Source organism: Chanodichthys erythropterus, chromosome 24, assembly GCF_024489055.1.
Source record: "Chanodichthys erythropterus isolate Z2021 chromosome 24, ASM2448905v1, whole genome shotgun sequence".
Taxonomy (NCBI): domain Eukaryota; kingdom Metazoa; phylum Chordata; class Actinopteri; order Cypriniformes; family Xenocyprididae; genus Chanodichthys; species Chanodichthys erythropterus.
Genome location: NC_090244.1, coordinates 24,328,298 through 24,351,713, shown reverse-complemented (window position 1 = coordinate 24,351,713; position 23,416 = coordinate 24,328,298). Strand labels below are relative to the sequence as shown.

The window sequence follows — 23,416 nt, the reverse complement described above, 5'->3', positions numbered from 1 at the left end:
AACTGACGGCACTGCATGATTTTGTTTCACTAATAAGAACCAGTTCATCAAGGTCATTTTTTTTTTGGAATCTGATTACACTGATAGCATTGCATTGTTTTGATTCACTAAAAAGAACGTAAGAGTTGTTTATTTGGGAATCAGAACACTACGGTGGCCGAGAGAGCTCAACTTGCTGAAGAAAACACATACAAATAGAAAAAACACCAGCAAATTAAGAAAACATCTTCATCAGTTTGACAATACATGTGCTGCAAATACTCACAAATGCAACCAAATACAGAAATGCCCTAAAAATTCTCACAAAGCAACCAAATACAGAAACGCTGCTAATAGCACAGACCACAATAGAATGTTTCAAGGGGACCCCAACAAGTGACGAACCTGTCTGGCACCTCTTATTGTTCAATGTCTACTCGTCAGTTGATTTGATGACCTAAAAGGTGAGTTTTTGTTTGTTTTAACATCCTGATCATATGTGCATTGTGAGTATTTGCAGAGCGTTTCTGTATTTGGTTGCCTTGTGAGTATTTGCTGTGCATCGCTGTAATTGGCTGCTTTTTGAGTATTTGCATAGCGTTTCTGTATTTGGTTGCGTTGTGAGTATTTGAAGTGCATGAGTATATGCTGCACGTTTCTGCATTTGGTTGTGTTGTGAGTATTTGCAGTGCGTTTCTGTATTTGGTTGCATTGTGAGTATTTGCAGTGCGTTTCTGTATTTGGTTGCATTGTGAGTATTTTCAGAACGTTTCTATATTTGGTTGTGTTTTGAGTATTTTCAGTGTGTTTGTCACATACTGTTTTTGCCTAATATATATTAGGGAAGTATGCGATTTCAGATGCAGCCATTGCATTGTATGATTTTGATTCACTAAAATGAACCAGCTCATAAGAGTCATTAGTGCAGGTGTCGGACCACACTTGTCAGTGCTGTAAGGTTTTGATTCCTGGCTTATAATTTTGTTTGGTAATCTGATTACACTGATAGCACTGTATTGTTTTGATCCACTAAAAGAACTCTCATAAGATTCATTTGTTTAGGATTGGGACCACACTAGTTTTGCAGAATGTTTTTAATTCAATGAAAATAATCAAAAATCATCATCGTCTTTTTCTTTTTTCTTTTTTTTGTAATTAACCAGTTTTCAAGCCTATCTGTTCCAAAACTTATATGTGACAAATCAGGTCTTTGATTATATCAGTTCAGTTTAGGTGAGTAAGTTTGATTCATCTCAGTTTTGTTCTGTCTAATTCAAGTCATTTCAGTTCTCAAGTAGCTCATCTGCGGTTCTGTCTCATCGTCGGCACCAGACGTATTTTCCCCACATGAACTAATTAGAAGCATCTCTAACCGCTCCTCTCATTCACAACAAATCTTCTGTCATGTCAATATGTAGGTCATTTCCTGCAACAAGCCATAAGTAACATTGAAGAATGAGCTGGTATGGGCAAATTATGTATATGAGGAATGTTATGTGCAGTTTTGCATGAACAAATCGTACTTGACAGTGGCTAACGTGAAAGAACTTTTCCGTAAATGGAAGATGCTCTGTCCTAGAGCTGCTTAGAGCTGTTTGCTTGCATGTTTATTTCTGCTGCAAAGTGCAAAGAGTTTATTTGTTTGCAGTATAATCGCATGACTAAATATTATGTCAGTGTTTCTGTCCTCCCTTATTTCCTGACAGATTATATCATGGCTGCAATGTTCTGAAGCAGCAGCATTTCGATTTGTTTGCATACTTTACAATACCATACTCACCGCGTATGTGCTAACCACTAGAACTTCAATTCGAAAAACTTGGCAAACTATTCTCAATGTTTTGGTGAATTGGTCATTTTTATTAGCAAACATTACTACATCATATTTTTAAGCATGTGTGCTGGTAACTGCTAAAAATAAGATCTCAACAAAATTCTATATTTAATAAGTAATTGTGTTTTCGTCAAACAACCTTTGTTCGCACACATTACAAAGGTTTCAAACATGGTTGGTAATTGCTATAATATAAATCTGAAAGATTTTTTAAATATTTGCTAAGCAGCTTTGTTTGCACACTTTACAATACCATGCTAAGTACATGTGCGTTAACTGCTAGAACATTAATTCGAAAATCTTCTTTATATTTAATAAGTAGCAACTATTCATTTGCATATGTTACCATATCATGTTTTTAAGCATGTATGCTAACTGCTAGACCATGTATCCTAAAATGAAATGTTTCATCATTTATATTCGAAAAACATCTCTATATTTAATAAGCAGCTCTGCTTTAGTCAAATGACAATATTCGTTTACATATGCACAATAAACACAAGATACTGTAACATGACAGTGTTTATTGTATTTCGTCTGAATACAAAGTAATTTATGATGTATGAAACAGTGTTTCATTTTATTATATATATATATATATATATATATATATATATATATATATATATATATATATATATATATATATATATATATATATAATTTTTATCTGTATTTTTTAATCTAGTTTTTATACAGATGCTGCGGTAGCCGCGATCAAAATGAGTAGACGACCTTTGAAACTAAGCTTTAAATAAAAATTGTATCTGTTATATCTGTTATATATCTGGCGACCAGTGACTGTTAAAATGTATTTCATTAATTTCATTTTTTTTTCATGATGAATTCTCTAAATCGTGGAAAAAAACGTGATCTCTATTCTAAAAAATACAGATTATAGTCATAAATTCCCTGAGCCATTTTGATTACTCTAATGCTGATATAGTCCTATTGGATGATCAGTAGTGGTTTGCTTAATATAATAATTCAATAAGCATCTATTTAGGCTACAATAAGCACTTAACTTTAAAAAATATATATTAAATAGGTAATAAAAATATCTAGAGAGCTGGCTGACTAAAGTGGGCTAAGTTTGAAAAAGATATAATTTGTACATGAGTTATTATAAAAGATACTTATTTCTTTACAATTTATAGGTGTTATTTTAACAGTCCGTTATGTAAGTTTGATGGTTGATAGCTTCTAGCAACATTAAATCCAGGAGAGAAGACAATTCTAGAGAAAAAGCATGTTTGATTTACATGGAACAAAGTTTGAGCGCGCACAGCCGCACACACAATATCTGCAAGAGCAAATAACGCCACGGAAACTGCCTCAAATAAACTATAACGACAAGAAGAAAGCTGTGTGCGCTGCAGTCAGAGGTTCTTGATCCTCTAATGACTTTTTATTGGTTAAAATGAATGGAGAGTATCTGAGCCCGAGCACCCACCGGATTTCACTGCATTGAGATGCGCGTCTCGGAAACGGGAAGAATCGGCTGCCACTTCACATTGCCACTCACTACATAATAATGAACTCTCACACGCAAAGATAATAACAGCAGAGGCTACACCACTGGTATGAAAAAGACGTACAGTGGACTGCCTGATTTCAGCAACTTCTATTTATATTAGATATATTTTGTGCCAATTTCCCAGGAAGTGACGATTTTGCACCCACATATGAACACATTAGAAGGAAACAGTGTTTTATTCACAAATATTTTATGTGATATTCCATTTTTGCAAGTTAAATTCACAACCTTGGATGGGAACACATGGAAACATATCTAATGTTAGTGTTTTGTCCCATATTTCTTGACTGATTGTGTCATGGTATCAATGTTGTGAATATCTCTGTCTATGTGCAACCAGGTCACCTGTTCCACAAGTTCGCCATTACCGAGTCCGACTGGTACCGTATCAAGCAGAGCATTGATTCCAAGTGTCGAACCGCTTGGCGTCGGAAGCAACGGGGACAGAGTTTAGCCGTTAAAAGTTTCTCACGACGGACCCCCGCATCGCAGAACAGCTCAGGTATGGACCCCTGCACCCTTTCCCGCCAATTTTGTCTCTTGCGAAACTTACGAGCCCTGTTTCTCTTTGATTTTGATGCTAAGTGTCTAGGCCCAGCTGGTATGTGTTCAACTGAACATTAACATATGCTGTGAGTGAGTGTATGTGTGTGTGAGAGAGAATACACAGTTGTTGTACTATGTGCTAGTTCGCCATCGAATTAGCTATGTATATAACCTTGCGTCCATTTGCGCAAAAGTCGTGTACATTGCGTGCACATGTGCCCCCATGTGTTTATTTGCACGCTTATGTTTGTGTGTAAGAGAAAAACTCTGTGACTGATGTTTCCTCAACTAACAGATGGTTCTAATCTCAGGACAACGCCTCACGTCCTGTCCCTTCCTCTCAGAGATTCACAGGCCTTCACCTTTGACCCATTTCGGACTAACACAAATATCCTGTATTGATTCGCCACAATGGTCCATACACTTACGATTGCTTCACCTCCTTCTGTTGTCCATGTCCAGCTGGAATAGGCCTCCCTGCATTGTAGATTAAACTATTAGCTTAAGAACAAGCCAACTGGTTCTCAGCCTTCTTTCAAATCAGATTTGGAGCGGGAGGAACATGTGCACTATTGCAATCCAAGGAACAAAGTGTTTCCGTCCGACAACAAAAATATCTCATTTTTGATGTGTGGGCATGGAGAAAATAAGCTGCACACCATGCCATAGCTTGCAAAATTCTATATATATTTGGAAATTTTTTGCTTTTTGCATTTTTAAAGGGTTAGTTCTTCCAAAAATGAAAATTCTGTCATCATTTACTCACCCCCCATGTCATTACAAGCCCGTAAGACTTTCGTTCATCTTTGGAACACAAATTAAGATATTTTGACTAAAATCTGAGTGATTTCTGTCCCTCCATAGACAGCTACACAGCTACCAATTTGATGCCTCAAAAAGTTCATAAAGAGGTCGTAAAACGAATCCATATGATTTGAGTGGTTTTGTATGAAGAGGCATGATTGCTTTATATGATGAACATATTTAATTTAGACTTTTATTCACATATAAACATTTATCAACTCTAGGGCTGGGCGATATATCGCATGCAATTGTCACGCGCATTTCGTCAGTGAAGACGGTTCCCTGATTACCGCTAAATCGCAATCACCTGCTTTCAAATGGAGCAGCATTTAATAGACAGAGCCGTAGTTCACTGATAAGCTACGCAATATGGCGTTCATTATGGCAGATGAATCGCCTTCCATGGCGATTCATCTGCCATAATGAACGCGATATTGCGTAGCTTATCAGTGAACTACGGCTCTGTTTATTAAAAAGTTATGGTAAATGGAAGCTTAAGCATGTTTGCTTCTGTTTATGTTCCCTGATAAATGCCACTTATTTACTAAGTAGCAACATTTTGGTCAAATGACCATGTTTATTCACATATATGCATTTACATTTGCAAACATTACCATATTTTTTTAATGTGTGTTAACTGTTAAAAACAAGAACTCTACAAAATTCTGTATTTTTACTGGGCAGCTGCCAGTATTTCACAAATTCAAAGATTGTAGCTAACTGCTAGAATATATATAATATATATATATATATATATATATAATATATATCTTTGTTTGTTTGCACACTTTACAATACCATGCTAACTGCAAAAACAGACGTTGTTTTAAAAAAGTGTTTGTATTCAACTTAGAAGCTGTGTTTTGGTCAAGTGACAATTTTCGTTTCCAGAATATTTAAATTTCTAAGCATGTATGTTAACCGCTAATCCATGGATCTGACAAAATTCTGACTGTGTTGTGCTTGTCAAACAATATTCACACACTGTACAAGGATTGTTTTTGTAGAATTATCAAAATTGTTTTATTAAAAAACATTTGCTAACATTACCATACCATGTTTGTTAGCATGTGTGCTAACTGCCTGGCTACAAATCGCAAATATGTATACGTAGATGCCACATTCGACCACCTCAGACATATCGACGCGTCCGCCATCTTGGAACGGTTAACATGATGTTGTTCATCACTCACCCTGACAAATCAATGAAATTTCATTGACAATGTCACAGCATTGGGCAGCCCATGGCTGTAAAAACCACAAAGCTATAAATTCCTAGTGAAATGGGATAGCCTTTCTGTTGTGTTCTGTATGTTTTTAGCTCAATATGCAATATCCATATGCAGAATTATCACATTAATGATAAACTAAAATCTGTGAAAATCATCTGCTAATGTCTGTTGCAGATATCACTATTCATATATGTGAATAACTAGGTTACAGATGCACAGTCAGTTCTCGAATGTTCACGGACCGGATTTGACCATTCCAATATGGTGGATAGCTTTGGAAACAGACTCTAATGTGAGGCACCTATGTATATATATCTATAACAAATCCAACTAAATTCTGTATGTTTAAAAAGCTGCAGCATTTTCATCAAACAGCCATCTTCAGATACATAATCATACCATGTGTTTAATTGACCCTTTGCCGCGAGTTTGATTGACAAGCGATCGAACCAATCATAACGCAGTATCCACCATTTTGTCCGACAAAGCAGCCAGTAGTTAGAAGATTAACCTCGGTGGAGTTAAACTTGAAAAATTGTGTATATTGACGTCTCTACGTGTTTGAAACAACATTCATTCTCATGTTCATTCATGTTTATTTGATGCTATAAATGGACTAGTAGGAAGAGATGACCGGTTAACGAGCCTCTTGAGCTGAGGCGTTACAGCAATCTGTCACGACCATGGTCACGACATATTAAAGAGCCACAAAACAGTTTTTATTGTTTGAATTTCTTTAATAACTACACAGTTTGAAAGCTGGGACTTTGTTTAATATCACAAGTAACCTGCTCTGCCTTGTCTGTCGACGTGTTGTCAGTGTCCTCTTCGCTCCGCGATGTATTTTTCACTGTGTGTGGCGTGACAGCGCCACAGCTTGTCGGACAAAGCAACAGTAATTAAGGGGGGCGGGTCTTTGCGAAGGGTCAATTGTCATCGTAGAATCATCAAATACAGTTTTTTTTTTTTTTTTTTTTTGGTTGTTTAATTTGGGCATTGCTAAACCGATAGCAGCCAAGAAGTAAAAACTGGACAAAGGACAAATTGGTCTGGAGACCTTTCAAATGCATAAAATTTAATCTGGTTTTCAGCAGCAACCTAGGAAAGACCCAACATAGTCTCAGATCACATTCTGTCTGGGGAAACTAACAGAACGGCAGTGTCACATTTTGTGCCTTTTCCTCAAAGAAACGTTAGACTGCTAATATGCCCTTCGCAATGATTTAAAATCACTTAAACTTTGTAAATGAATACCCACACCATTTTTCCAGAGACAACTTGACGACCTTTAATCAGAAATGCGGTGAGCGTGTGTTTTAAGCTCCTAGGCTGTTGTAGCATGTCAGCAATACTCGTTGTTTAGACTAAGGGGTTGCGTTTACGTACATTTTTAGGGCACGAGTGTGTTTGGGCTGCTAGGTTGAGAGCCCTTGTTGTGTATTTTGAGATCATTTACGCTGTATAAACACGCTCTAATCTGGCAGATGCACTGGATCACGTCCAAGAGCATTCGGAAGGGATTTTCCTCAAGTTCAGGGTGTGTGTATGTGAACTCTTTCTCTTCTCTCCTTCTGTGAGAAGCTTGTTTATCGTATGTTCTCTTCTACAATTGTTTGGGTTTGCACATGTTCACATTCATACATATTTTGCAGAGGACGTGACCTGCGGCTGTGTATGCGAAAGAGCGTTTGTCTGATAACACAGAAATCCAAGACATCATGACAAGGAACAGACTGTGGTCTCTCTCGCTCTCTCTCTCTCTCTCTCTCTCTCTCTCTCTCTCTCTCTCTCTCTCTCTCTTTATCTTCATCTTACTTAAGCCTGTGTGTGTGTTTGTTTGGCAGTTACAGTTGAGCATCTTCTGTTATTGAAACCAGTTGTTTTACACGATTTGTCCCAGTCTCTAGTTTCTGGTTTGACCCACATAGTTGGACTGTGTTATAAACTTGTTTATGTGTGTCCTTGAACAGATGGAGTCTCGGCTGCAGAGACGTCGGCTATCGAGAACTCTACCCAGCAGGCCTTGCACTACGCTCTGGCTGGAGCCACACAACAAGTTCAGATACATCGTATTGGAGAAGATGGACAGGTGCAAGTTGTGAGTATCTTTATGTCATAATCCAAAAGTCCATAAAATGTATAATACATCTTCAGTTAACCGTTTGACAACAGACATAATTCATAACTCAAGTCATACAGATTGTTGTCAAAAAATTAGGTTTTACTATCCATCCAGTCATTCTGTCTGTCTGTCTGTCCTCTTATGACTTTTGACACAACAAGAGTCTAATCGAAGTTCATACATCAAATCTTAATTTACTGACAGTAGCTTTTTTTAATAAAAAAAATTAACTTTTGTAACCCAAAGCTGAAGTTCAGCTAAACTTCCATTATTAATAAAATTAAAATAATGTTGTTTTTTTTTTAATTATAATTAATATCTAGAAATGCATAGCAACCACCCAGAGCACCCTAGCAACCATACAACCACTGCCAAGGTGGCAGCAAATTTTGCATGGACAATAGCCACTTTTCTTCACAAAACACAATTATCTGACTTAATTCACTCATTTGCAGGACCACACATCATGTAACGTATTACATACCCATTCATTTCAAATCTGTGTCAGCTGAGCAGACAAACACATAAACACTCTCAAATATCTACTCTCTTTGAAAGAAGGTCTGGGTTTCCCTGATCTCTGTGTGCTTGAGTGCAAGTAGCTCCATGGAAAAGCCAATCCCCTGCAAGCATTTAATGGGGCTTTAGCAACAGAATTTCCGCTGTCCCTGTTCATGCAGCCTCTTTTGAGAACCTAAACATGATCTCTGACTTTCACAGCTGCATGAGGTCATCTCCACCCCTACACACCATCTGAAATATAATCTGCATACATTGTGACAGCACAATCAAAACTCTGAATACACAATGTACAATCAAGAGAGTAAAATTTGTGGAGGAGTTCTTGGCATCTGCAGACTCAGAAACGGATCTGTCTTCTGTTGTTTGTGTAACATCTCCCTGAACCGAACCGTAATAGTTGTACTCTCCGAGGCAACAACTCAATGGTCAGCTTTTGTCAAGCCCTTTGGCTTCTCAAATGTTCAGTTTTTGTCATTCACACATAACTGATAATTTTAGCCTGTCAGATATGGCAAACAATGACACACTCTTTTTAGGTTTTGAATGATCACTTGTGTAATTTTGTTATAAACTTTCCTAAATTAGACTTTTATTGCAAATTTTGGGAAAGCAGTGGCGGAAAAAACTGATTAACAAACCCAATAATTTCAAATGTTTGGGAACACATCTCGTCAATTGTGGAAAAATGCATTGTTTCCATACCGCAATGCTGAACTACCAAGCAACATGAGACAAAAGTCATCCAGGGTCACATTTCATGTGTTTATAATAACTTTAGTAAATACTTTATTTAAAGATGACACTCATTTTGTTATTAATATTACTGTATTAGAAAACATAATTATATTGCGATTGTTGGTAAATGTGGTGTTTGCCACAGGTGTGCAGTCTGCATTTACAAATGTGAAAAAAATGGGTCTTTCTGAAGAGCTGAGTGAATTCAAGGATGGTTCTGTGATAGGATGCCACCTTTGACATCTTGATATTCTGCTGTCAATTGTAAGTGGTATTATTGGAAAGTGGAAGCATTAAAAACAGCAGCAAGCAGAGCGGAAGGTCATGTAAAGTCACAGATTGGGGTCATCGAGTGCTGAGGCGCATGGTCTATAAAAGTCTTTATAAAGATTCCATAGCTGAAGAGTTCCCAACTTCCACTGGAATATTAATATCAGCACACAAATTGAATGGCGGGAGCTTCATGGAATGGATTTCCATGGCTGAGCAGCTGCATTCAAGCCTCACATCACCAAGTTCAATGCCAAGCACCGGCTGGATTGGTGTAAAGCATGCCATCGCTGGACTCTGGAGCAGTAGAAACGTGTTCTGTGGAGTGACGAATCACACATCTCTGTTTGGCAGTCTGATGGATGAGTCTGGGTTTCACAGATGCCCGGAGAACATTACCTGCCTGACTGCATTGTGCCAAATGTAAAGTCTGGTGGAGGAGGGATAATGGTATGGGGCTGTTTTCAGGGGTTGGGCTAGGTCCCTTACTTCCAGCATAACAAGACATTTTGGACAGCTCTATGCTTTCAACATTGTGGGAACAGCTTGGGAAAGGCCCTTTTGTATTCTACCATGACTGTCCCCCAGTGCACAAAGCAAGGTCCATAAAGACATGATTGGATGAGTGTGGTGTAGAAGAACTTGACTGGCCCGCACAGAGCCCTGAACTCAACCCTATCAAACACCTTTGTGATGAACTGGAACAGATTGTAAGCCAGACCTTCTCATCAAACATCAATGCCTGACCTCACAAATGCTTGTAGGGAATTTTACAGTTAAAGACCCAAGGACCAGATATGATGAATGAAGACTAGGAGTCAAAGATTTGATCAGTTGAAGAAAATTTTATTGAAGAATAGTTTGCTGTTTCATCAGCAGAAGTCAGCTTCAATGCTAACAAGGAGTTTGAAGGCCGTTCTTTCATAAATTCTCAAAAAAACAGCAATTGTACTAAGCTACATATAGATAAACTTAGAAAATCTCCACAACAAGTCACTCCATCTCCTCAGGGTGCCAGTTGTTCATACAAAAAGGTTTGGTGCACAAAAAGTATTCTTGTTGCTTTATAATATTAACTGTACTCTGTACTCGCATTAACTGATTTAAATATGTCTTTAGTAGCTTTCTGGGCATTGAAAAAGGAAATGATCTTGCTGGCAATGGAGGCCTCACTGAGCCATCGGATTTTATCAAAAATATCTTAATTTGAGTTCAGAAGATGAACAAAGGATTTAGGGGTGTGAAACGACATGAGGGTGAGTAATTTATGACTGAAGGTTACTTTTTGGGTGAACTAACATGTTGGGTGCCTCTTTCAAAATCATGGAGAGAAAGCACATTCCAGTAAACAGAAGGATATACATTGACACGACAGTGGATTTCGCAATCCTTCCAAAATATTGTGGAAAGCCTTCACAGAAGAGTGGAATCTGTTATAGTTGCAAAGTGGGGACCATATGGATGTCTCTGTATTTAGAATGCAATGCAGTTACAGTCCCTGTTGGTGTAATGGTCAGGTGTCCCAATACTTTTGTCCATAGAGTGTGTATATATACACACATAAATACACACAGTAACTCAGATACACACAGTTGAATAATATTCTCACACTTTTAGTAGTCAAATAGAATTATTTCTCAACAGCTTTATTGGAAATGACATTTGTTTCAATATATTTTTTTCGTTCATAGATACCGCAGGGACACCTCCACATCGCACAGGTGCCACAGGGGGAACAGGTGCAGATCACACAGGACAGCGAGGTACGCATCATTTCTTTGGGTTTCTGTTTATTCCTTAACACTTTCATTCTTCTTTGTCTGAGTGACTCTACCCCTCATTTGTGCTTACGATATGAAGGTCTCAGGGGGTCGGGACAACAAACACCAGCACCTATCCATAATTATTTCTGATCTACCAGTTTCAGTATCTTTGGCAGAGATATTTCTCTAAGCTCTGATTTCTAAGGCTCTTGAGTACTCAGTGTCCTAGATTTGAACAGGATTATGTAAAGGTATCCACAAATATGTAAACATTATTTTGATCAGATCCATCCATCATCCCTAGGGGAAGAGAGGCGAGGGTGGAGAAGAGGAAAAAAAAAAGTGCTTCCTGTCCTCATTTACAAAAAAATTGATTATGACCATAGACTTTCAGTGCTCATTTTTTTGGTAAATTCCCAGTGATATTGTTTGTTTTTAAGTCCAGAGCTTAGCAACAGCGTGCCACTTCATCCAACCTCCACTCACAAAGACTGTCTTTGTAATATATTTGGCCCGCCTCATCAAAACCATTTATCTGAGAGAGTTTGTAAAGGAAATGAGCCGTCGTAAGACCATTTCCCTTTATCCAGATATTTGTCAGGTGTGGGTGTGTGTTTAAGAGTCAGATGGAGAACATGATTGAAACTTTGCTGTGGTGCAGTAATTTTATCACTGATAAAAAAAACTGTTATGTTACTGCTACTTTTCATGTATAAGATACAAAACAATGTCTAAAATTTTTTCATTTTTCTTTTTCATCAAATGGTCTGTGAAAAACTTTAGAAATGTTAATCATCAGCCTCAGGTGGGCAAACAAAATATTCATGAGGTGTTTCACTTTGCAATATTTTCAACCCTGTTACTAAACTTTGATTCCTTATTTTGTAGGAAAAAAAGATTAAATAAACAAAATTAAATAATAATTTAAAAAAACTAATGAACATGGGGAACATAATGTAAAAAAATAAGTTAAAGTAAAAACATTTAGCTTACAGTTGGGGCTAGCTAAACTGGGGCTAAATGTTGGTTTATTGTTATTGGTAAACTGGATAACTTTTTTCTTTTTTCTTTTCTTCGTACAGTATCTAGAGTAACGGTGGAATAGTTGGGCTTCACAAAGGCATAATACTGCAACACTGCAAAAACTGGGGAAAATGAAAAAAAAATTAAATTTGCTGCGGTGGAAAGGGTTCAAATGCTCAAATGTACTTTTAATTTTTGTAATGATGGAAAATCATGTGGTAACAGGTTTGTTGAACACAGCTAAATACTACAATTTTGATACATTAAATTAGTTTATAATTAAAATTTTTTTAATTACAAACATGTTAATTCTACTGATTTTGTCAAAAATATGACAAGGCCTATTTTAGTTGTTGGGTACAGTTGAGAAGGATAGGCCACAATTACCATTTTTATAGATAAGTATACAAACATTTGATGCTACTTTTTATGAAATTTTTGCTACACGCACTCTTTTGACTGTTGTGCTCACATCTTTTACCGTGCCCCATGTGACACAAAGCATTGTGAAAAAAACCCCCGGAAAAGTCTGTAAATGCTTTTGAAAAAAAAAAAAAACATGGGACACTAATTTGTACCTCATTCAGTTGCTGAAATTTGAATATGTATGTTTTTCCTCTCTTGCAGGGCAACCTACAGATTCACCAAGTACATGTTGGGCAAGACGGCCAGGTAAATGTAGGTACCCTTTTACATTTATTGGTCCGTGTCCACGTGACAGTGTCTTTTTGTGTCCTCTCTCATTCTTTTGTTGTTTTGAGAATATGATGTTTGGGACAGTGTGCACTTCCTGTTTCTCAGCTCTGTTCCATCACATCAAAGAGGGACTCTAGATCAAACAGGGCTAAAAAGCAACAGCAGCATTTCACACACACAGACAAACTCTATGTCAAAATTTTGGATCCATGTTTGTTATCTTCCTTACTAACATGAGACACAATCTTGTATTGAGAGACAGGTGCATCCGTGAGGTGCGCAACCGACCAGTATGCTGCTTAGCAACCACTCCAAATACCTTAGCCAGTGTAATTTCAGTACTTTTAAATTTTTATAGTGTTATAGTTTTAATACATTTTGAATTTTTTATTTTTTTTTATTTTTCATTTTCAGATTAGATAGTTTTAGTAATTATTTTGTGTTTTTGTCATTGTTATTAGATTTTTTTTAATATGCCTAAATAGTTTTTATTAATTTTTATTTCACAAGTACTAAATAAAACTAAATACAAATACGAAATGTTGCCTTGGCAGGTATGCATCTGTTATGAAATATATATAATTTTTAATTTTATTTCACTGAACATTTAGAAACCTGCATAACCGATTTTAGCAACCATAGAACAACAACATTTAGCATTGTGGTGGGACATACACTGCAAAAATTGCTCATTTTTTCTTCAGAAAATTAAATGGTGATTTAGTTGCTGTTTTATCAGCACAGCTTGTTTAATAGCCTTTTTCCCAGTACTACTTTTTTACACACTCATGCACCCATAACATGCTTTATTATGATGATAGTTTTCATCTGTATGGTAGCAATGAGAAAATGTTTGCGTTGTTTTCCTTTCTTTCAAATTTTCCTGGCATATCGCCCATAGTGTTAAAGGAGTCCAGATGATTGTAAATATGAAGGGGCATTCAGTCCCCTGTGTCAAAGTTTGCACGTAGACAAAATACTTGTTTCCTGAAATCTCTAACTTGCTAATATGGATTAGACAATGTCTATCTGTGCTTTCACATGAAATTGTAAAAGGAAGAGAAAAGAGAGCGAAAGAATATGAGACAGCATTCAGATGATATCCCTGGATCTCTTCCACATCTCCCTCTGCATCAGGTCTTTTTGTCCCTTCCAAGGATTTCTTCACTCTGGTCCTTCCTCCTCTTCCTTCATCTCCTCTCTTTTCATCTCCACGTGCTCTAGTTCATCTGTCTTCGACTCATCTGCATCCTGTAAACAGCTGGAGGCCTGTCTTGCACTCATGCTCTAGGTCAGCAGATCTTCAGGCCAGCAGTTCTGCGGTCACCTCAAAGCTTTGAGTCCTCATCTTTTGAAAGTGCACGAAAAGTGGATTTGCCTTCGCAGCGCAAAAGAATGTAGTCTTCTTGACATGTTGACCACTCAAACCAAACTCTTCCAGACCTCAGCAACAACTACAGTGCTTGAGGGTCAAAGTACATGTTCACAGGCAGCTAAAGAAGACTATAGACTGGCATTATGCAAATTTGTTACAAACCTACATAAGTTCATGCAGAAACTAAGACTGGAATTACTTACGACTCGTTTCAGGCTGTTCAGAACTGGTTCTTTCTTTTGGGAGACAATCATTTATCTGCACTTTGATCTTTGAAACTTTGAGACCTTTTACATTCATAAAAAGTTAGTTATATTACACACTACATGAAAGGTAATATCCGAAAAAGCATAAGGGGCACTTTAATAATCTGAAGAACCTTTTTTCACTTTAAAGAACCTTTTGTGCATTGGAAAGGTTCTATGGATGTTAAAGGTTCCTTATAGAACCATAGATGGCCAGTAAAGAACCTTTTTTAATTTTTAAGTGTACCTAAAATTTATCATTCAGACTGGATTTTGTAAACTGCTGCTACTCTCATAAACTCCAAGAACTCCATATGTATGAGTCAGACATTTTGGAATATGGAGCATGATTCATATGGAACACTGATGCTTTTGTGGCATTTTTGAAGCTTGAAAAATCTGATTCAGTTTAATTGCATGGAAAAGAGCGACCAGCACAATTCCTTAAAATGTCTCCTTTTCTGCTTGATGGAAGCAGCAAAATACGTTTGAAACAACATGAGATTCAGTAAATTATGTTTATTAATATTATATTTAAATTATGATATTCAGTTAGAATATGCAGCATAATCAAGATGGTTTCATGGACTAGGGTTTGACATATTGTGCTCAGTGTAAATGAGTACACACCCTTTGAAAAGTAACATTTTAAACAATATCTCAATGAACACAAAAACAACTTTCAGTGGGGTGTACTCACTCACTTGTGTGCGCTGTGTGAACATCTCACTTGCACGAAAATATTCAGTATTCCTCAAAATAATAACAGTGAATGCAATCTCAGAATTGTATGCAAAACTGTAATAATTAACTATATTAAATTACACAAATATACTTTATGTATTTAATCTCACTTTATTAACCAATGTCTTTGCTGCTGATCTTCAATTATCTAATTCAACCATACTAATAAGCAAAAATTACTTTAGATTAGTTTTAGAAATAAGAGTGTTGGACTTCCTTCTCCTGTATCCAGTTCTTCTTTAATCCAGAATGGCAGCACAGCTGAAAGGTTTGTTTGAGCTGTGTGTGTTCTCTATTGTACAGGAGTGAATATGCATTTCCTTCAGCCTGAGGCTTTGGTGTGAAAGGGCCTCAACATTTGACAAAAATAGAACTTTTTTTTTTTGTTATTAAAAAAAAAAACACAAGCAAGCCCAGTCCAGGTGAGAAAAAAACGCAAATGTAGTGTAACACATTAATTTTCATAAAAACACAGTTACTTTTTTAGGGAGTAACACAATATTGTAATGCAAAGTAACTTTCCCCAACACTGACCATGACTAATCTGGATTCGGGTCACAGTTCAGAAGAAGGATTTGAATCAGGACAATAAGTGTCTGTTGTGCATATGGATCACTTTTTGGCAAGGTAAATAATATTTTTTGACATTATTTCAGAATGTCTTGGAATTGTTTACCCAAAAAGGAAAAATCTGTCATTCTTTATTCAGCCTAATGTCTTTCCAAATCTGTATGACTTTCTTCTGTAGAAGACAAAAGGAGAATTTTGGACATCATTGACGTCAAACCTGATGCAACACGTCTAATGGCACTATATTTGATTTTAGAGCTTTAGAGAATATTTGGAAACTTGGAACATAGTCCACATGTCATTCAGATTCTTTTAAGGTGCTTTCATGGTGTTTTTCTTTCTATTTTGAGCTTGAAAGACACAGTCTATACTGACCTTCTCTTAAAAAGAGCAGTGTGAAGTTCCTTACTAAGGGATTTGCCTGGTTAAGAAGGGTATCTGAATTGTATTCAAGTTTTTACATCCCCATCTGCCTGCAATGTTCTCTTTGCTGATGGGGAAGAGCCCATGATTTAAAGGTTGTCAGTCCATAATGGAATGCCTTATCATTTATCCCCCTTCCACCATCTAAAACAAACACACACATAGTCGGCACATGAAAGTCTTTTATGAGAGAAAGTGAAGGAGCATTAAAACTGTGTTAAATCAGTCAGCGACCACTTGGGATGCTCTTATCTGATGCCCCCTCTCCTGCCCTCTGATCTGACCCCGACAACTAATAGAGGTACAGGTCGAAAGAGAAGGGAAGAGCGTGAAAAGAGGTTTAGAAGGCTGAAGTCTTTTGTTTTTAGTTGGTACAATTGGTTAGTTCCACATTGTGCTTGCAAATTCTTCAGACCAGATGTTGCAGATGTTTATTACTGAAACTTCTCAGTCCTTTTGTTTTCTATGAACAAGAGTTCTTTATTTATTTCTATTTACACAAGAGGATGGTGCACAGCTGTTCACCGAGTTGGGGTTCTGTAGATCACTTCAGACACTAGAGGTCGACCTATTGATCAGTTTTGCTGATTAATCAGCACAGAGAACCGATTGCTGGACCAAAATCCATACTGATAGTTTTCCGGGTTGCGTCCGTTGCTAGAGTGGCTGAGAAAGGTCCACTGTCTTTATACAGTTTGAGAATGGCTACTAGAGGCAAAACAAAAACTATCCCTGATGTCTCGCGCTGTTTTGTTTTGACACAAGGCTGCGTGCTGCACTTAGTGGAGAACAGCATTAGTGGAGAACAGCAGTATGTTTGCCATTGAAGCTGAGAGGACGCTTACATTAGCAGTACATCAATCAGTTAAAACTATGTGACAAAAACCCTTTTTCGGGACCTTTCTGCAAGCACAATAGATATATGCACAGCCCTCTAGAAGTGTGGTTGTATCTCAGTAGCTTGTGAGTCAATAGTCTCACAGAGGCTATTTGCAACCAAGAACCATTCATTTGGAGAGGAACAGTCTGACTACATGTAAAGTGAGCAACCAAAAAAAAAAAAAAAATTGTATTTGACATTTAGAGACAAGTGAAATCATAGTAATAGACCTAATAAAGTCTAATGAGTTAATAATATTATATTATTTAATAATAATTTTAACAGTTTTATACAAAAAATGTTTCATTTTTGCACTTTGACTTTTTTGGTATGCTCCGAGGACTTTTGTATTTGTATGTATTTTTCTTTTATATATAAACAGAATAGATATTGTAACATACCCAAATGAATCTGAATCCAATTCAAATCCAAACTGACTCGAAAGATTGTGACTGAATCAAATTCGGAAATGTGTATCTTGGTACCTTGAAGCAATTTTGTGTCCCTGCAAGCTGATAAAAATGTACCATTAGCAGCACCAAATGAAATTCAGGCCCCAACTCAAACCATTGGTTGAGTCTGACATTGGCATGTCAGGCCGCTCAAGCAAACAGATCAATGTTTTGAAAGAAACCTGCTGCATTTGCCAATAGACATTATAACACTATTTGCACATCTGAAAGTGTGCACTGCAGATTCAGACTACCGCAGAAACAGACCTGGTAAAGACTGCAAATTCAAACAAATGTAAAAACAAGTAAGGAAAGACCACTGTGATCTGTTTCTAATCTGCTTTTTTGGATTTTTTTTATTGAATTTGGACAAGACAAAAATGAGCTCAGGAGTTTAAATATCATTCACAAACTGCATCTGTGTGTTCAATTGATGTAACTTTTTCCCTCTGTAAATGTGTGTATATTTATATTGGTATGTATGCAATTATGCCCATTTGCAATCCAGAACTTCAAGTTTCCTCTATCTCAGTATTGAAACCAGATGTGTGCAGAGCTCGCATCCATTAAGTACCTGGTGTAGGATCTAAATTCTCCAGGATTCAACTCAAAGTCCAGTTGTTGTCACAACCTTGGGGCTTTGGTCCCATTTCAAACTTCTAAATGAATGTACCCTTTTTACCTCCATTGGAACAATGATTTTCCCCAAGATATAAAACAAAATATGTTAAATAAAATGGTCCAAGGCTTTTTGCGATCCCAGTGATCATTGTGTCCTAATGGAGGAGATTGTATTTCAAAGCATCATTGATGCGCTTGCCTGTCTTGGGTCGTTATAGCAGAGTTCTGGAAGCTAATGTGGTCATGGCCGGGATACAGAGGTCTTCTCACAAATATTCACAATAAAATCCCTTGGTAATCTAATGGAGGAATGTCCTCATGGAGCTGCTGCAGGTTTTGTTGTCCGTGGGCACTGTTCAGCACACCAAGTCACATTGCTTGACTGTCCTCATTAACACTTGCGACACAAGCAGTCGTCTTTGTGAGCATCTCACCTTTTGTTTTACCGCCAGTTGGATGCGATGAAAACATCTGATGAATAAGAAGCAATAAAATCATCGAGTTATCATAATTTATGCTGCTCTGAGTTGCTTTCCATTGGAAACATTGAAAAAGTTGAGGAAAAACACAAGGTTTGGAGGCGGGACTGGACTGTGCGTCTCCTCACAGAGGTTGTTCCAAGGTCATGCAGATATTTCACAAGTTTACAACACATGGAGTGATTTGCCATAGCCTGTCAATTCAGCAGTATAATTAGAAACATAATGAAGACAACACAAAAAAGAGACTTGACACCAACACTAAAGCAAGCTTTATTTTTTTTGTTCCCAAGAACAAGCATTGCAGCTCGGCTTATCTGCATGTTAAATTTGCTGTAAAATAGTTATGTCATTCTGTCTGCTCTTTGAATTAGAAATCTTATAGATGTGTGTCTGTTGTATGAATTGTTCAGGGTCTGTTTAATCTCTTTCTTTGGATACACTATAAAAGATTGCTTTGGCAACAGGAGTAGTATTTCAATCTGCCACAGGGGTCATACTTAAGGTTGTTCTTCGTGATTTAGTGAGTATTAGGATGTTAAATTGGTTGTCAACCAATCCGGTCATTGAAGTCATACTTATACAATGTGTATGATGAGGCTCATTTTGAACCACTAATTTGAACCATTATGAACAGTAGAGCAACTGTAAAACAATACCTTCTTTCCTAGTTTTCCTTCATGCCTCTGTTTGAGCATCCTTTTTTCTGAGGTTGTTCCCTGTCATCCAAGCTTCCATCTGAGCATCCTTTGATTCTTCCAAAGCCTCCTTTTTTCCTAGCTTCACTTCTTCCTTCCAAATTTCCTTACCTCCATTTTAAGATTTCTTCCAAGCTTCCTTACCTTCCTTCCTTCTAAGCTTCCTCAACTTTCTACTGATTTTCCTTCCTGCTCTCAAAGCTTCCTTCCCTCTGAGTTACTTTTCTGCTGCCTGAGATTTTTCTAGGCATCCTTCCTTTTGAGCTTCCTTACAAACTTCCTTGCCTTCCTTTCTTTAAAACTTCCTTACCTTCATACTGAGCTCCCTTCCTTCCTAGCTTCTTTTCTTCCTTCGTGAGTTTCCTTGAGAGCATCTTTCTTTTTTAGCTTCTTCCAAACATCCTTATGATCCCAAACTTCCTAATATTCCTTCTGAGCCTTATTCCTGCTCTCCAAGCTTCCATCCTGCCCAAGCTTCATTCCTTTTGTTCCTTTTTCTGCCTCCTGAGCTTTCTTTATTCCTTTCAAGCTTCCTTCCAAACCTTCTTCCTTTCTAACTTCTAAGCATCCACATCTTCCTACTTATCTCTTTTCTTGCCCATGAAGCTTTTTTTGCCTCCTTAGTTTCCTACCGAGCATCCTTCCTTTTGAGCTTCCTTCCAAACCTTCTTACTTTCCTTTCAAACTTCTCAATCTTCCTTCCCAACTTCATTCCTGCCCTTGAATCTTCCTTCCTGCCCCAAGCTTCTTTCCCTCTGAGCTTCATTTCTGCCACCTGAGTTTCCTTCCAAACATCTTTCCTTTTAAGCTTCCTTCTTAACTAATTTGGTGATGACTAAGCTAAACCCTGCATTGCTTCAACATTATTAAGATCATAACACGTGTGGAGGTCTAGATTGGCTACAACCAGTGGCCATGTGATTTTCAAAAGAAGCAGATGGAATAGCATCATGAACATTTGATGATGACTTGAGGTAAACTCTGCCCTGCTTCACCATTAGTGATGTAATTTAATGTTTAATTATTTGGAACTGCATATCCACTAGAAATTATATCTGTTTCCAGGCTCAAGGCTATGTTAAATTTATGTGGATACATTACAGTTGGTGATGGCAGCCTTCCAAATTTGACTTTTAAAGGTTTAAAGGATGAAATAAAAGACAATTTTGGGGTTTAAGAAGACATTAGTGATGGCATCACCCATACAAGCCTAATGCTGTATTTTATAAGAATCTTGTTTATGTGGAGACTTTTTCATAATGAAGCAAATAGATACTAATGAAACAGGAATTAGCCGTTGAGCTCAGACGTCTGCAGATGTCCTCATTAGATAGTGTTCATTGATACAAATTTAGACCTATCTTTACTGTACAACTGTTTTTTTATTCTAAAGTTCATCTGTCTGTTTGTGGGAGGTTTTGCAGCAGATGCAGCAGAAGTGATGTAGGACTCTCAGATGGTTTTAGGAGTTCACTCAGTTTGTTCAACGTTCTGTTGGCCCTCTTTCTGTCTGTCTCTCTCTCTCTCTCTCTCTCTCTCTCTCTCTCTCTCTCTCTCTCTCCCTCTCAGAACAGTTAGGCCGTCACATCTGTCCTGGCTTAGGTCTGCCCTGCTCCAGATGCACAAGTTGTTGGAATCATGTAGAAATTGGGCGGAAGTGTTTACCTTTCCAGAGAGACTTTTTTTTCTCATCATACTGACAACTCTTGAGGGTATGAGTGAACTGTACATGTGCTGGGAAGCTGACCTCTTTCACAACAAAAAATTCCAATTTCCCTTTCCAAAATTGTTTGCGACCTGCATAACCAGTCGTAAAGAAGCATCTAGTTTTCATCAAGCTTAATGTTAATGCTTAACCAATTTCATACACTTTTCAGGGCAATTCATGGTTTTGAATGTCTTTATTATTTATAGCTAGTTGAGATTCAAATGCACTGAAGACGACACTGGAAAGCCAATAAAGAAAAATGGAGCTTGGGAGGAACGGCATGTTTGCACAGTTGGTTGTTATGTTTCGAAGAGGCCCCAAACTAAATGTTTTTTGCATTAAGCTGCTGTTGTTTTGTTCCTCGTTGTCTTTGCTCCAGTTCCTCAATGTGTTTGCTGTCCTTCTCTGCTGCTGAAAGCATTACTACATAAGAGAAAGATTTATTCTGGGTCCTTTTTTTCCTGCTTGCTTTTAGTCCCATCAACCCAAGCTGACAGCCGATCCTGACTTGCTTGGCCAATTTTGAAACCTATTGTTTGGCAGCTCGCCTGTATAGAGATAGCAGATTTGAAGTTTGGCTGTTTTCGAAAGAAACAAGGCTGGGCACAAGCTTGGGTAGGTTAGCTCATGAAGACCCTTGAGAAAAGGGCATGATCCATTTCAGTTTAGAAGTACCTTTCATTGTGAATTTAATCCAGTCATGAGCAAGAAGGCAAACAACTACAGCGCTCAACATTTACGCTTGTCTGAGACAAGTGGATTTATACCAGCATGATTGCAAATGTGACATCAATTTTATACAAAAGTTCAATAAACAACATGGATTACACATTATACAATAAGTGACTTACACCAGTGACTGTTTTTGCTCTATTTAGCCAACAAAAATAATTCCAAACAAAGCCACAGCAGAACAGTTGCCAAGCAACACACAGTGGTGTTTAGTTACTAAGTGATTCAGTGTTTTTAAATGAATCGGGTAAGTCAGTGATTCAATGACCCATTCATAAAAGACAGTAGTTGTGTCCCAAACGACGCACTATACACTATGCACTTATACACTATGTACTTATGCACTATGTACTCATCCATGTAGTGCGTGAATTGTATAAGGTTATTTTGTCATTTAACAACGGAGTCCGATACCCCCTCCCCCTCCTCTACGTAATTAAAGCTGCGACAGTTGAGTGCACGAAGTGTCCAACATTCCACACTTAGTTTTTTCTGTTAATTTAGTGCACCATCCGGGTATTTAAAGTGCACTTTTTCTTTTTGGAATTTTCAGTGTGAACGCACTACTTGCACTATTTATACTTAAAAATGTCATAGAGTAGTGCATAAGTACACAAATTGGGATGCACCTAGTCACTTCATTCTTGAATGAATCAGCCATTTGAATGAATCAGATATGTGAATGACTTAATGATTCACTCATTAGAACAGTCACTTGCTACTTCCGGTTTAGTTTCATTAAGAGCTGATAGAACACTGATAAGAATATTGCTTCAGAATAAATTACATTTACACACACAAAAAAGAAATAATTTCTTTCAGGACAAGTAACTTTTTCTTTTAACTTTTCTCTGACAAGTGAATGACCGATTTACAAGCATATAACAAGGCCTGAACTGACTTGGTTATTTAACTCTGTTTGATTTACTTGCTAATGACAAACAGAACACATAACTAATGTCTCAAACGAGCCCCTTCATTTCTGTAAAAGTCAGCGAACCTCATGCGAACATACCAGTTCAACTCGGAATACACATTGTGACATCATGACTGCTTTTTCCTCTGGATTTTACCTTTTTCTGGCCAAGATTCATGACACATAAGCCTCATAAACAATTCGGCAAGGCCTGCAGTAAACTGTTGGACAACTTCAACAGCCAAAGTGTGCATCTCCAATGTGATGTGTGTTTTGAATTAGCTTTACTTTATTGATTGGGTTGGAACAACATTCTCATGCTCTCCCGATGCGGTGGAGTGGAGAATCGTCTTGAGAACAGTTGTGAGGCCGGAAGTCAACCGATGAGAATGAGCTTTCATTGCCACACAATTGCAGACGTTCTCCCAGCATCATAAAACTCTCATTGTGTTAAGTCGCACAGCTGAGCATACAAACAGTCCTCACTTGCAGTTTTAAAATTCCTGCTGT

At 37.5% G+C, this 23,416-nt stretch overlaps 1 protein-coding gene across 3 annotated transcripts in view; it reads left to right on the top strand.

Moving 5' to 3' along the window:
- Positions 1-23,416, top strand: part of banp (BTG3 associated nuclear protein) — a 56,016-nt gene that overhangs the window by 14,599 nt on the left and 18,001 nt on the right. The window contains exons 8-11 of one of the 3 annotated variants that reach the window (XM_067380245.1): positions 3,691-3,852; positions 7,903-8,030; positions 11,273-11,344; positions 12,995-13,039. In XM_067380245.1, coding sequence (XP_067236346.1) covers positions 3,691-3,852; positions 7,903-8,030; positions 11,273-11,344; positions 12,995-13,039 — 407 coding nt within the window. Of the gene's footprint in view, positions 1-3,690; positions 3,853-7,902; positions 8,031-11,272; positions 11,345-12,994; positions 13,046-23,416 lie in introns of all 3 variants that reach the window. The other 2 variants (XM_067380243.1, XM_067380244.1) reach the window with 2 other exon arrangements.